This window comes from Ptychodera flava, chromosome 4 (assembly GCF_041260155.1).
Source record: "Ptychodera flava strain L36383 chromosome 4, AS_Pfla_20210202, whole genome shotgun sequence".
Lineage (NCBI taxonomy): Eukaryota > Metazoa > Hemichordata > Enteropneusta > Ptychoderidae > Ptychodera > Ptychodera flava.
Window position 1 is genome coordinate 30,115,410 of NC_091931.1, and position 16,086 is coordinate 30,131,495.

At 36.2% G+C, this 16,086-nt stretch overlaps 1 protein-coding gene across 3 annotated transcripts in view; it reads left to right on the top strand.

Moving 5' to 3' along the window:
- Positions 1-13,213, top strand: part of LOC139131440 (sushi domain-containing protein 2-like) — a 31,580-nt gene extending 18,367 nt beyond the window's left edge. For 2 of the 3 annotated variants that reach the window (XM_070697478.1, XM_070697479.1), the window contains exons 13-24: positions 69-206; positions 798-980; positions 1,796-2,077; positions 2,820-3,089; positions 3,509-3,682; positions 4,701-4,886; positions 6,391-6,574; positions 6,938-6,985; positions 7,383-7,445; positions 7,991-8,044; positions 9,489-10,669; positions 11,826-13,213. In XM_070697478.1, coding sequence (XP_070553579.1) covers positions 69-206; positions 798-980; positions 1,796-2,077; positions 2,820-3,089; positions 3,509-3,682; positions 4,701-4,886; positions 6,391-6,574; positions 6,938-6,985; positions 7,383-7,445; positions 7,991-8,044; positions 9,489-9,507 — 1,601 coding nt within the window. In that variant the 3' untranslated portion in view covers positions 9,508-10,669; positions 11,826-13,213. The remainder of the gene's footprint in view (positions 1-68; positions 207-797; positions 981-1,795; positions 2,078-2,819; positions 3,090-3,508; positions 3,683-4,700; positions 4,887-6,390; positions 6,575-6,937; positions 6,986-7,382; positions 7,446-7,990; positions 8,045-9,488; positions 10,670-11,825) is intronic. The other variant, XM_070697480.1, reaches the window with a different exon arrangement.
- The last annotated feature ends 2,873 nt before the right edge of the window (positions 13,214-16,086 follow it).

Here is a 16,086-nt window from a genome sequence, read left to right on the forward strand (position 1 = left end):
GAGTGTTAGCTCGAAAGTCTCAACATGAACAAAACTAGGTAACATATCCCAACATTACTACGTTCTAGGTGGCGGTGTTGGCGATCCCCACATCATGACACTTGACGGGACAGAGTATACATTCAATGGGCACGGCGAGTTTTATATGTTGAAGACCACAAACGACACATTCACGATGCAAGCTAGGATGGAAACGCTAGAGACAGGTAAAATACACAATAGATTACCGTAGGGTGCGATGTAAACTCTCACCATATTACTATCAGATGAGTGAACTGGGGATGGAGGGACTGTGCGTGAACATTGCTGAACTTGAACTTGGTGATGACATGAAAGGTTGGACTGGTCTGGCAACTTTCGATAAAGTATGAAAAAGTATGCACGACATTGTAAAAGTATAACTATTCGACGCAGATCTGTTTAAATACAGTGTATTAATCTTAAGAACACAAAATATTCTTCACAATGGCAAATGAATTCCAGTCAGGATTAGAATTCATGTGACATGTCGACAGCTATGGTGTACCGTGGACCCTCGAGAAAAACTCTCGGAATCTATGGGTGAACACCACGCAAATAACATGCTGTGCAGACGCATTTAGACACGAGTTTGAATGAGATTACAAACTTTATAGACATGACAAAAACAATAAAAAATATCAAAATTTTACGCACTGGAGCTCTATAAAGTAAACTTTACCATTGTACTAGATCTAAATCTGACAGACTATCAAATTTGCTGTTCGTAGGGATATTATAATTTTTTAAGACATGCCATCTTGTAAATTTATTTCAAGGTAGTACAGATGCTGATGCGACTGTTTTTACGGCCATGGTGATGCAAGAATCACACTCTGACAGAGTTCAAGTGCAGGTCAATGAACGGCGGTTACTTGACTGCTGGATATACGCAAGCGATGGCATGGACAACACCTGGCAGAGATTGGACTTTGAAGAAACAAACTTTTGGGATTTTGCAGGTATATCGTATAATAGCACTCCGTCCAAAGCAACAGTCGTTGCTAATCAAAACACCAAAAATATCATTTTGAAGATTACAAATTCGCTTCACGTAGATTTTTTTTCCTCGAGGACAAATCTCTCCACAATTTCAAACATGATCTTAAGCGATGTTGTTCATTCGGGATTTGGGTGTCATATAAACCTTGCCGTGTTCCGGGCGATAATCTTTATCTTTTGTCAACCCTTCTTTCGGCATGGTTGAAGGTTCACTGACAAAAAGACTCTTTTAAGGTAGTATGCACCTCGAAAGTTAAAGACTTAAACTTTTGCTCAAACTTTTCTCAGGGAATCTGTCAATCATTCTCTTTCAAAATCAAGAATAAAAACAGGGGGTCACCATGCAAATTTTGATACTAGAGAAACAAATTACCCAAGATTTACCGATATTAGAAATTCAAAATGGCCGCCATCCCATGTTAACTCTATAGGAAAATATAAAAATTTTCGAATTTCGAAAAACTAAGCCGGTGAAAAGTTTTCTTTCACCAAGAGCTTTAAAATGAACCCCCACATGTGGTATATCAGAATAGAATTGTAAACGTTTGAGAGTCCGAATGTCTGTCCCCGACACAGCGAGGTGCGTTCTACCTTAAATAAAAGATAGTTTACAAAAGTAATGGTCACAAAATTCAATTTCGTTCGTAAGTAAACGCTGGTACAGAACAATGAAACGAAATAAATATTTTCAAGCGTGTCGAGTAATATTACACATTTGATATTGCCCTTATGATTGTATACTGACATGTTTTACGCCAATATGATTGTTTTGCAGGTTTTTTTGTCATCAAGGATGAGACAAGTGACGGAAACTCAACGCAAGCCATCATTACGATAAGCTTCCACCATTCCGAAATTTCCGTGCAATTTACCGCCACTGAGGGACTCATGTTGATGTCATTTATGTTCTTTGGTCCGCCATCTTTGAAAGGAAATACCGAAGGGCTGATGGGACTTTGGAATGATAACCCGGAGGACGATCTAATGACCCCGAATGGCAGTTTAGTTCCAGTAAACTCCTCTCTTCGAGAAATTCATTATGACTTTGGCATAAAATGTTAGTGTCCGGCATCAATATTTTATTACCTTCAAAAGATTTACGTATTTTTAACACGATTGGAACTAATTTGGGATAATTGGATGAAGAAATAATGTCGCTTTAATCTGCAAATGTAACCTCATCTACTTTTCGTTTTTACGTTACACGCTTGTTTTCATGAGTAATTTATAATATTGCAACATTCAGCTGTAAGGCATCTAACATTTGTGAGCAGTTTAAAAAATATGAAGATCCAATTATCCCAAATTAGTTCCAATCGTGTTTTTTTGTAAACTTGTGTACAATAGTATCATGGTTGAGGATGGTAACAAAACATGAAACCAGAAGCAACAAATAAAAGCTTCAAATATATTTATGGATAAATAGAACACGACTGGAACTAATTTTGGGATAATTGGATGGTGAAGTAAGGTCGTTTTAACCTACAAATGTAAGCTCATCTGCTTTTCTTTTTAAGATACACACTTGATTTCATGAGTAATTTGTAATACTGCAACATTCACCTATATGGCAACTAGTACTTTTGAGAAATTTGAAAATTATGAAGATGTAATTATGCCAAATTAGTTCCAATCGTGTTATAGATAAGTAATTTTCTTTCACTGCATTACACTGCTGTGTCACTTGCAGATATTCACTGAATCTCAACCGAAATAATTATGCCAAAATTCTTACAACACTTTGAAGCCACATGCAAAACTGTTTTATATAAGGCTTGTTTTGCCTTTCTGTCTTTAAGGGACTGTTCCTGAGACAGAGACGATGTTTTTCTACGGCGCAGGAAAGTCATTTGACGGCGCAGGAAAGTCCTTTGACGAGATCAACGACGACGATTACACTCCAATCTTCGACATTCCTGATTCTGTTCCCGAGAACGCTGTGGCTTTTTGCAGTGACAACTTTCAGTGTATCTTCGATTATCACGCCACTGGTGGAGACGAGCGCATCGCGGGCATCTCTAAAAAGGCCGTTGCAGAGTATGACGTCTTAGTTGAAAGCACGAAGAAAGGTTTGTTCTTGTCCACGCATCATAAAGTTTAAGCTTTGAAACTCTTCCTTACTCCAACAGGGAGCCAGACAGTTATGTTTAAATAATACAGATTAGTGTTGATTTGGTTGGACAATACAATACCGACCACTTGTTTATATGTTCATTGTTATTGTGTCACGTAGTTAAAGTTAAAGTTATATATAGCTAAAGAGTCATTGTTTTCAGTAATGTTAGCTCCCCAATGCGGCCACACAGCCTGGCTCTCACATATCGACCGTATAAAATACGAAAACTCGTCAGCTTAAGACAAGTTTATGCGCTTTGCGGACAAAATCCCTTTGTCCCATTGATGTCGTGCGGTATGTTACTCAACATAGTCAAACATCAAAGTATTCTCCAGTCAGAAGATTTCATTATCTTTATTTTCCATTTTTCAGTTATGAGCTGTGGCGATCCCGGAACACCGACTAACGGTAGCAGGACTGTCAGCAAATACGTTGAGGGCGGTGTTGCTGTGTTCAGCTGTGACGTCGGTTTCAAGCTGGCTGGATCAACTGAAAGTATCTGCCTAGAAGACGGGACATGGAATGCTGAACTACCAAACTGCCAGCGTAAGAGAACGGCCAATTGTTTTCTACCAATGTCTGAATGAAGACACAATTTGATGTCATAGTACATGAAATTGTATCAAATCACAAAGTCATGCATTTGCTTATATTCTTCGAAATTCCTTAACAGACTATGAGACTTTCTACGATGTTTTGAAAACCCCATTGGCTTAAACTTCAATGCGTTGCTCCATTTTCCAACGTTTCAAAACGACTTGCATGTGTGTAATGGACTGATAGCTGAATGTGAGTCAGTCTTAAAATTCACGTGACAACAGTTGCATTGCATCTTGTAGACAATAAGAGTGTTGGCAAAGTTAATGTCTCGTTTGTCATAGTTCAATATACTGCTTCAGAATAAAATAAGGAGAATAAAATAATGCGCATGTTCGTCAGAACAATAGAAGTATATATTATCGAAATGTTACAACTATCGTTCTTTTGGATGTAACCTGCAATATCGATAATTTATCGCCCCCAAACCAATGTCTATGAATATCTATCCTTTTTTGTTCAACCATCTGTCTGTATACCATAACGTAACGTAACATAACATAACATACCATACCATAACATACCATACCATACATAACATACCATACCATACCATAACATAACATAACATAACATAACATAACATAACATAACATAACATAACATAACATAACGTTTTGAAGTGTCTCGCATCCATCAGGGATGCGCACTGGCGCTGAACAATGTAATCACAAAAAGCGCTCTATAAGAGGTATGTTTTAAGTTTAGACTTGGAAGCTATGAGTCTGTCTGTCTGTCTGTCTGTCTGTCTGTCTAAATGGTCTCTCATCTTTTCATGTATTTGCCTATCACTAGGCTACATACGTCACGGTAACCCATAAACCCATTGCATTGTCTGTTCGTCCTTGCATTGGATTATCTATCACTTTCCATATCAAGGCATGATAATTCCTCTCATGAAAATGGTTTGAATAGTCCAATTGTTCCACCTTTTGCGATTGTTTCACCTAGTTCGGTATATTTTCAGTCGTTGACTGTGGCCGTCCGGAAACCCCAGATCATGCCTTTCTCATTATATCGTGTACATGGTACCAATGTATGGTTGAATTTGAATGCGAGGAAGGTTTCCAGTTGACCGATACCCTATCCTTGAGAATTTGTCAAGCCGACGGCACATGGAATGGATCAGATACGATGTGCAGAAAAATGTTTCGTAAGCTTTACGTTTTCTCACTATTCTGCTGAGCCACAGGTGTATATATATGTATGTGATGAGCATAACTATTGATAATGAATCTTGTCATGGGCACGATAACTCTAAGGTGTACATACATATACTCGTTAAACAATACTTTCAGAACATTATCATACACGTTGGTGACGTCACGAATAGCCTGGCGGATAGTACCGCACTATGGCTAATTCTATGTTTCTGTGTAATAAAAATACTTGCATACCATATCTGGCATGACTAAGTATACACATTCTAACCAAACTAGGACAGAATATTTGCTTATAGGTCGAGTGATAAAGTTTGAACTCTGAGTTGGTTTTTTGGGCCACTATAGATATGCTGTTCTTGTTGCTGATCGGTCAACAAATTCCATTTCCAAGGCATCTTTTATGGCGTTCGTTTCACAAGGGCAGAGCTTTCATTTTGCACATGCAAGCGGGTCAGACAAATTAATGGCAAATAATATTCGATCTATCAATCAATTTATATATATATCTATTTGTCTATCTCTCTATCTTTATTGTACTCGACACATACTGACAGAGAGCGTGGTATGGTGCATCTGGATACATTACAAATATTAAGTGAAAATTACGCAGTAGAGACAAATAGTGAAATATCAGCTATAATATTGTATTTTTCGATTATCTTTCATTAACGCGTGTTTTACAGTATCAAATTTTATGATTAATAAACGTTATAAAATGTTCGGTTGAATATGTCGCATTTTTCAGATTGTTTAGGTTACTCAATATAAGAATTCTACAAATACATTTTTACTCAAAATTAAGGAGTACTTTAAGGTCGTTACGTACATTGACAGTGTGAAGGCTATTGCGTTAAAGGGACAATATCGCTATCTTTTGACCCTTTTTACACCAATACTGTTGCAAACGAACAATTGCTGATGTCGTTCGACTTATTGAAAGATGTCTAAAAAATGGTCGACCATAGAAAACTTCCATCCAATTTTTGCCTACACTGTGTAGAAAAACCTGGGGTCAGAGGTTTTAGGTGGGCTACTGTTAACCGCTGACCCCAGGTTTTTTTACACAGTGTAGGCAAAATTGGATGGAAGTTGTCTATGGTCGACCATTTTTAGACATCTTTCAATAAATCGAACAACATCAGCAACTGCTCGTTTGCAACAATATTGATGTAAAAAGGGTCAAAAGTTAGCGATAAGTTCCCTTTAAATATAAAACTGTCTTACATCGATCGTACTTCATACGGCAATTAAACAACGTTTGATTGCCATTGTTATGGGAATTAGCTGAGCTTGTCACGTGCTGAACACGCGCTCAGCATATGCGACTAGCTGTTATGTCCCAGCAACCTTATTGGTCGAAGTAAATTGATAGATAACGAATCCGAGATAAATCACGCGCCGTATTCCCATAGTTCGGGTAAATCACGTGACCACATTTCCATGATAAAGGTGTGTTTTGTAACTCATGGGTCCTATCTGATCGTTTTGTCACAGACCAGACGACTCCGACGGCTGAGGTTACAGATACGATAGTCTTTCCAATACCGGTAGAAGGCCCGCAACCCTGGGTGTGGATTGCCATTGGCGTCGGCGGTCTAGTAATAGCAGCAGTTGGAATCGTTGCTGCTGTATGTTGGTGCGTGCGTTCAGGCCAAATGAAGGTCAAGAAGGGTAACAGGTAGGCCTACGAACGAAAGGGTTGGTGTGACATTGAGGAAGCGGTGAAAACAATGGCAACTTGAGAGCACGTCAAACCTGGGTCCAACAAGCGGCCGTGTAACAAGTTAGACTTTGCTCAAAATAAGCTTAGTCTCAAAGTTTAAGGAGACTGGAATGGCAGTTTAAGGGACCAAGTAGTTTGTCATAGGCAATGGTCATGATTTCTTTACAATATCACAATTATAATTGTTCATATTAGCTATACATGATTCAATAACATGTACTACATACATTTGACTTGTAAAATCAGTTACAACTTGTGACTGATTTTATTTTTGTCCGACTCCTTCTTGTGCTCTCTATGATAATTTGTCATTTGCAGATCAAAGAGTTACCATGACAAACAAAATCCTGCGTTTGATAAACAACAGTAAGTATAAATGTTTCCCCCATGTTCAGCATGTGTGGAATATGTTTGTAAATAAATGTACATTTGTGTTCAAAATACCATTTCCCCGTCACTACAACTTCCCTGCGAACTATACAGAGTCAAATTTTCTGTTTACATGTCAGTCCTGAGTAAATTCGAAAGGAATCACCATCACATTTGATTAACTTTTGAATTTAATCAATTCTGCTTATACATTTTATCGCAAGCAAGATTTTGATTCCTCACAGATTTCTGACCAGTTATAGTGTTAGACATGTGAATTATGAAATATATACTTTGAACGAAATAAAACTTAGAGTAAAGTGGAAAACAGTACGAGTCAGAAGGCATATTTGTAGATGTAACTCACCATCAGAGGCAAATTTTCTCTTCTCAGAGAAAAGTGTGAGAATGGCGGGAACACATGCCAAGAAGACGGTCAATACCTAGACCCTGTGAAGTAAGTAATAACACGTAATCCTGTCTTAACAAAACCTAATGTGTTCGTGATTTCACTGTTACCTTTTTCTTTACAATGAAGTAATTGAAGGTTATCGTTTGAATTACACACATTGATTGTTCATTTTCAATAAGTTCTGCCAATAAGCAGAACATATAAACACAGTCGTTGCGCAATTTCCTGTATAAAGTTGAGACAACTGATCGCATATCAGTCTACACAATAAAACACGTATCTTCTAAAATATTTAGGAAACTAAGTAAGTGCCAGTTCACCTTTAAACAATCACTTTCTTTTCAAAATTTCCCTTTCATTGAATTTCATGTTAGAATTGGCTTTTCACAAACGTTTTGACGATATGCCTTACCTGCCACACATCATCGCTTAAATTACAAAAACTTACAAAGAAAAAACTGTCATTAATGGTCAACGGTAACAAAACAAATTTTTCGTCTTCAAGTAGACCTTCCGCTAATTCTTCCTCGGTGTCTTTGAAATTTTACCTCTGATAATAACAAGGTATATTTTATCTCTCCTATTTCTAGTATCCGGTATACTCCAGCACCTAGTTCTGAACAACCTAATCAAGATCAACATATGTAAGTCGAACACAAGCCCCTCAAACAAACGGGCTATCTTGCTTTTCATTTCGAGATTAGTTTCGTGTCGTGTTTTGTGTTGAAACTAACCGAATCCCTGCTACGGCGAAGGGTTTTCATGTCAAAGATAATAGCTTCCTGAGTCAATATGTATTTATCAAATGAAAACTGTGTATGCTCACACCTCTTTTTAATTGACATTCCTTGTTTGTGGATTCGATGACGTCTACAAATCGTTTGTAATCAGCGTTATAACTTACCTCATGCTGCAGGTCTCTGCACCTTTTGAACCCTTACCTGTACTTACACTTGTACCCTAAGTTACAAGTGAGTGTTAAGGTAGCGACACACCTAATAGACACTTTCAGGTTTTTATATTTTTCTCATTTGTAGAAGTCCCAACCCGCAATAAAGTATATATTTTCGAAAGCCCTGATATTGGGTAATCCGGCGGTACACAGTAAACTGTCATTATTTGCATAATAGTCACGTGACAAGCGTTTTGCTGAAACTTCCAAAAATCGGTGTTTCCTTCCTTTAGCGAACACGCTTCAAGATTTCCGCTTAAAATTTATGCATTGACAAGCCTTAGCAATATCCTTCAAATCCGTGTCTGCGATGTTTTCTCCGAGTCTCCATTCAAATTATATGGTGCGACAATTACACCTCCTTGAAAAGCACCTTAGTCTAACACCTTCAATAGTGCATATTAACAAAAAAAAAACACAAAACAAAACAAAGGCGTATATAGGAAATCGCTACCTTATCTCAATTACCTTACAAAACATAATTGAATTACATGAAGAACGACAAAGGAAGTGTATTCTATTGTTGGTTGTCTTTGAATGTAATTTTATCGCAACACACGATATTCGCACGAAATGGTTTAATAACGTGTCTGTTATGTTAATTAATTGTGATATGTAAATTATAGCTAAAGTATATAACTTCAAGAGCTGTTTATATGGGTCCTTCTATCTTTACGTTTACTGTATGGTTTAAGCCACGCGTTTCATGAACACTCAGACTGAGATTGTAATATCCAAAATAACGACGACATTTGGGAACAAACGAAGGCCGCCATAAATGCTGGGCGTAATTTATAAACTGTATGTATTGTTTGCGTTGTCCTTGACTCCCTACCCTGTTGTTAGAGGATCTCGACCTTCCGTTGAAATTTCCCGATGAGAGACAGTGAGCTATACCATAGACAGTAGTGGAGGGGGAAGAAGACTACTGTCTATGGCTGTACCTAATGCATACATGCTGCATTGCTTTATATGCCTCGATCTGTGAAAGTTGACTCTTCATCTGTGACTGTAAGAATATTAACAACAGAAATCAATACATTTTAATCCATAGTCTGCATTTAATCAATGAGCACGTGGCGATTTCTGTGTACTTGAAAAACTTAAAATGGCACTTCCTTTCTTTTGTTTTTCAGTTATGCTGAACTTAACTAGGATGAAGATTTTGAATCATCTGGGTCGTCTAAAGATGTATTCTCGGCCTTTGATACTGAAGTGGATTTAAAACCATCGGCTGGAAGTTGGTTGGCCGCTGTAGCCTGAATTGATCATGACTTTCCAAGCCAAATATTGTAGAATTTAAATGAGAAGAGTTGTGCATAAAATGTATATAATATCTTGCTAATGTTTTGATCGAAAATGTCATTTGCTATAGTATACCCAGGGTGTTTCCCAACTCAATGGTTGGTTTGGAACAAAGTTGGTATGCTCGGTGCGTGAATATCCATCACAGGAGTGTACACTCTAGACAATTTAATACGAGATACATCGCACTCTGTATATGTTACTAGTTCGTCCTTTACGTAATGACAAGGTTTTTTCTTTCATATTGTACAGTAACCGGTCATTTGAACTGATTTTTACAAAATTCATGACATCATGGCATTTTAAACTCGACATGATTATGTGATTTACAATATTCAGTCGGCCGTGTATTATTACAAATAACTATGTATATATATATATATATATATATATATATATATATATATATATATATATATATATATATATATATTAATTATATTTGAGTATGTGTATGTGTGTGTGTTGAGGTATATGCTCATGTATGTGCATGATTCTGTTTGTCATGTATGTAAAGGGTTGTTAATGGTATTTTAAATAGTTTTTTACGATATCTTATCGAATATTTCTTCATATTGGTCACCAAAATGTCACATTAAAATGGAAAAAATGAGTCGCTACTTAGGTCGTTATAAAGATTTGCAAAATGTTTATTTGTCTTTGATATGAAACTACTGCCAATTTTGGACTTCCTAAAGAAAACACGATTGGAACTAATTTTGGATAATTAAGGTGGTGAAGTGAAGTCGTTTTGATCTATAAATATAGGCTCATCTGCTTTTCTTTTCAAGTTACACACTTGTTTTTATGAATAATTTTTAATATCGCAACATTCAGCTATAGAACACCAACATTTTTGAGAAATTTGAAAAGTATGAAAATCCAATCATCCAAAATTAGTTCCAATCGTGTTAGAATATATCTTAGTATAATTCAAGTAAAATAATGAGAAGGACTAATTGTATTAAGATGTAGTCGGAATGATCTAAGCCTAGCTCTTGGCCCGTGAAAGGCACAGTAAGTGAGGCTACCAACAATGCACCATGATCTGTACACGGAGATCACTCACTGAACTGAAGCAAATTTCTTCTGTACACAGAACAACTCGGTCCATATTTCAAAATTCTGGCAACATAGTTCTGATAATCATAATTTTCTGATTTCTCACTGTAAATAATAAGAAGATCAATCCCTTTCCGCGGAGGAGATAGCAATTTTATTATTTTGTCGACAAGGATTTTTGACAGCCATACACAATATTTTTAAGGAAACTAAGGGAATAAGTTACATCTGTGTTGGCAAAAGAAAGGGTATTGATTTTTTTTAATGTTCGTAACAAAGGAAATTTGCATGTCTGACAGGTTGTATGATGAGACCATCCTGATAACTTTATCCTTACAAGTGTGCAATTTTTAGCCCCTCCAAACATCGACTTCTCATTCAATTTACTCTTGAATGTTAAACATAATCAATAATTTTGGAACATAGTTTTAACAAATAATTCTGGACTTAGATTGAAAGTTAAAAATTGTTAAGAAACTGATAAAATGAAAAAGCCTTTAGCAAAAAATGTCTGAGTGAACAAATCAAGGGGAATTGTGGATAGCCTCAATTACTTTGTCCCATGTGTAGACAAATTCCTGGACTAGTTGTAAAAATTCTGAAAACGTACTTTTTAGGACACTTTCTTCTCAATTTTCTTTTTAAAGGATTAAGAAAATTGTGCTTGATTGAGAGAGGAGATAGGATTTTTGTAAATTTTCTACTGATTGTGTCCTTACCCATACAGAATAATGTGATGGAAAGAAGGGAGACTAGTTGCACCTTTTTTATGAAACAAAAGGATATTGATTTTTTCCAAATAAGAAAGACAAAAGAAATTTACATGCTAACATTTTTCAGAGAATGACCCCTTCAGTTGGTCATAACTTGCTTCCCAAAAACTATAATATTTGTAGTACCTGCAGAATGTGACTTTCATGGTTATTTGACGGTTCTTTGAAATTTATACTAAAAAATATTTCAAAGTACTTTTAATAAATATATTTAATCAATTATCATGAGACTTCACGTTATTGCTTTTATGCAGAACTGAAATAGTTATAAGAAAACTAATGTCGTTGGTACAAATCAAACAGCATTGTGGGTAATTTATTGTACTTTGAAAGGGTCTACTGCTCGAGGTGTAATTGTGTGGTAAACATTCAACGATCCTAATTGATAAAGGGATTAAATCACTCCACTTTGCCTTGTAATTGACACTTTTATGACACATTAACGTTTCACCTCAATTTATTCAAAGAGTTTTTATGGAACGAAGGCTGTATAACAGCTTCTGTAAAGATTCGTATACATTTGTGAAACTTTAGATTTTGGTATTTTGGAACCAGTGTTTTTATTGTACATGTAACAGTTTTTAAGATACCTTATGCTTCGCCAACGATTCCTTTGTAATCTTGTCAATAGGTACCTTGAGATTATGTGATAATATGTTTATGCTTGCAATAGTCTTGAATGCTTCAACTATTGCCTATTAACGTTTAGATTACTCGAGGTACCATGACTAGACACGATTTGATGGCCATACATATCTAGTGCAGAAAATATGACGCATTATGATTCCTTTTATTTTTCCTTTCAAGTCATCATAGACATAAAGTAACACTAGGTTGGAGATTACAGGTTAATTAGCAGTGAATTTGAAATGCTATACACCTTCAACGTTCACGCTTTACGATGGAATTGTTTACGTTAAATATTTACATATTTTAAATAGTATTACACGTTATCCTAATTTTGTGTAATTTTGTAAAGAAGGCTTTTTGAACAGAATTTGCGAAGTTCCATATATTGTAATTAAGTCATCAATATCTTTGATCCAACTTTTGATTGTAAATAGAACAGTGTCTGTAATGTTTAATTCTATATTGCTTTAAACAGAATATTTCAAACTTTATGATAAATAAAAACAGGTGTTTGACGTTACTTTTGAATTACTGGATCAGTCGCAATCTCTATATCGATTATTGGTTCAATTGTACCATATTCGTACCTGATTGACAAATCTGTGTTGAGATCAGCTCTGTGAAAATTTAAAAATTCTGCTCACTGTCTGAAAATAAAAACAGGTCGTTGGAATAATATTCCACAAATGGATAGGTTGTGTGACCTATGCACCTTGAAGGATGTTGAAGATGAATTTCATTTATTATTAGTTTGTCCGAAGTACCCCGATTTGAGAGCTAGATATATTCCTCATTACCACTATAACCCTACTGTCTTTTTCAAGTTCATAATACTCCTCTCATCAGAGTAAGTTGACACTCTTCGGAAACTTAGCAGATACATATTCTATGCGACAAATCGTAGACATGAATTTTTTTTATAACCCTGTAACATTGTTTTGTATGATGTATTTCTTTTATCGACTGACTTGTATGTTTGCTTATTCTGTTATGTACTAGCGACTGACACATGTAATATCTATTCTTCTGTACATTTTGGCTGATGGCCAGTAGTACTGAATAAACAAACTCTATCTATATCGATTATTGAAGGGTAATGTCTGTGATTGATTGATTATGTTATGCAATATGGTACCGTGTAACATGAATAACTCTGCGCTTTTGAAACGAATGGATGAGAAGACTTGTCATCTCAAACACAGAGACACATAGACTGTCTATACTATTTGTCTGTGTCTCAAAATAGAATGCACCTCGGGACAGTTCTTGAGGTACTCTACTTGGGAGCATATTGTCTCCTCAGACGCTTGTCATTCCCTTCGTCATAGGTCAGGCAAACCAAAGAGAAAACCGACTTTGAGTGAGAAATTTTCAACATGTAAATGTGTTGACGTGTAAACATGCAATTCTAACGTATCGTAAACTAACCAAAAATGAAGATCTGTGACTGTCCGGATGTAGTGCCAGCAATGAGTAATACGTGAAGCCATCTCTATGTAAATGTATTTACAATAGCAAAAGTTTTGTCAGGAAATTTAAAACGTCATGGAGAACAGCTCATTCTGACTCCTTTTTCAAGCAAAGCGCAGCCAGCGGCAGAAAAGTACAGGAGCACAGATCAGAGCGGTGCGTTGCACTTATCACAGTCTCGTATTTGACTGGTTGATACACAAAACGAGCTTCAGCAAATATCTGTCAACACAAAATTAGAGTGATATTTCGTTTGCGACGTCAAAGGAACATGTCTTTGAGGTTAACTGGAAAGGTACACAAATGTTGCTAGGTTTGACTCAGTAAAAAATATGTCATTATGAAAAATTACCGATTTTGCAAGAGATCTTGTTGACGTCATCGTCTCCAAGATGTCTAATTAGTCATCGTTCTAAATTAGAATCAGCCTATGGTAACCCTTTGTATTAACAATTTTGCAATCTTTATGTTGACTGACAACCCATCGCAAGAAATTATATTGAAACTGCCGTGCAGGACAATATGCAAAAATGATGTCATCACGCATCAATTAATGTTGTTTATCGCACTGAAAGCATTAAAATAATTCTGCAATACTTTCTATATCGTGTAAAAGCAAAGTGACGCCATGTTTGGTTTTATTGTGCCATGTCTTACAACGAAACGAGAACGGTATTATTGCAGTCGCCAATTTTCACAGCGAGTCACAGCCAGAAAAGCTTATACTGAAAGTACTCAGAGAAATGCAACTATAGCTGGTAGCGAGCGAGCATTTGGTTCACTGTTAAAATTACCCTATTTGCGATCTGAAGGGCAAAATGCAACCTTTTTTGTTGCAATGGCGTTTAGGCATTACCCTAAAAGTTGTAATTGCAGAGCAAATTGCACATATACGCAATCGTATAAATCTACATGTAGCATTTCCCTTGTCTCAATAGCCGCTCTGATGGACTATAAGATGGTATTAAAATGCCAGAGACACTTCGCTGATAGTCACATGGACGTTAAACTTTAACGACGCAGTAAAAAGGAATCAGAAGTAGTGAATGCCTTACTATTTCAGACTGTTATGTGACCATTTCACTGTTTGCTGAAAGGGAAAAACACTGATTAATTGATCAGAAACGTTTTTGAAATGATTTTGCGCGTATGCTAATCTCGAGTTCTGTCTTTGATATGGCGTATATATAACTATATAGACGCAGGCGTCTTGCCTCCGCGTGTTCATATTTGTGTTGTTGTGTTATTTTTTGTGTTTAACTTAATGTTTGCTTTTACAACAGTTTAAACGATCGATGACAAATCAGCAATCCCATGCCCCAAATAGAACATCGCAAGAACATTCGTAAAGGTATGTGCGGGATTTTGCAAGATTTCCGGTTGAAATTCATGTGTTGAAAAGCCTTAGCAATACCCTTCAAATCCATGTGGTGTCTGCGATTTCTTCCCCGAGTCTCTTTTCAAAATTTATGGCGTGACAATTACAATTAATTGAAAAGCACCTTAGTCTGATATCTTTTATAGTGTGTAACAAAAAAACAAAGGCATAAAAAGGAAATCCCGGACACGGATTTGAATAGTGTTCAACGCACTATAAGGGTCGAAATCTGACCCTAACACAAACCATGACACACATACCGAAACAGGATGTATTTTCCACCGAGAAAATAAGGTATGCATGTAATGTTTTCTGTCTATTCATTCCAGTGTCATTCGTTGACGTCCGAAGCTTGTACTGATTCTTTATCCACTAGAAAGCGGTATAATTGCAGCGCCCTCTTTTAACACGATGGGAACTAATTTGGGATAATTGGATGATGAAGTAATGTCGATTTAATCTACAAATGTAATCTCATCTGCTTTTCTTTTTACATTACACACTTGTTTTTATGAGTCATTTGTATTATGACAACATTCAACTATCTGGCACCTAACACTTTTGAGAAATTTATAAAATAGGAAAATCCAATTATCCCAAATTAGTTCCAACCGTGTTTTTTTGTATCCCTAAATGATATATTTCCGAAAAGCTCTATTGTTTTCTCTTTGAGGATAACATGAAAATAAGTAACAGGGTCACAAAAAGTAGATAACGCATTAGGAGACAAATAGTAAAAGGAAGATTGTATACATTGCCTTATATAAAGGTAAATCCAAGAATACAGAATAGCTGAGACTGTCTCCATAATGCCATATAGAAATATTAAACACTAATCCTAGTGTGAAATAATTATGGCCATTATTAATGTAGACCTGAAATTATTTGTGTTAATATCATCACTTTGCATTAACACTCGATTTTCTACGTACACCAATGGCAAGGCCACTATCACTCTGACTTGGAAAGATCTGTTAGTGGCTGTTTTCTTAAAAGCAATGTGATCACACTGGCGAAAATGCACTAGGGGATAACAAAAAATAAGTTTCATTGACATATCCATATATATAGCAAGTTCTGAATATGTTTAATAGTTTATCCCTTGACTACCGTGAG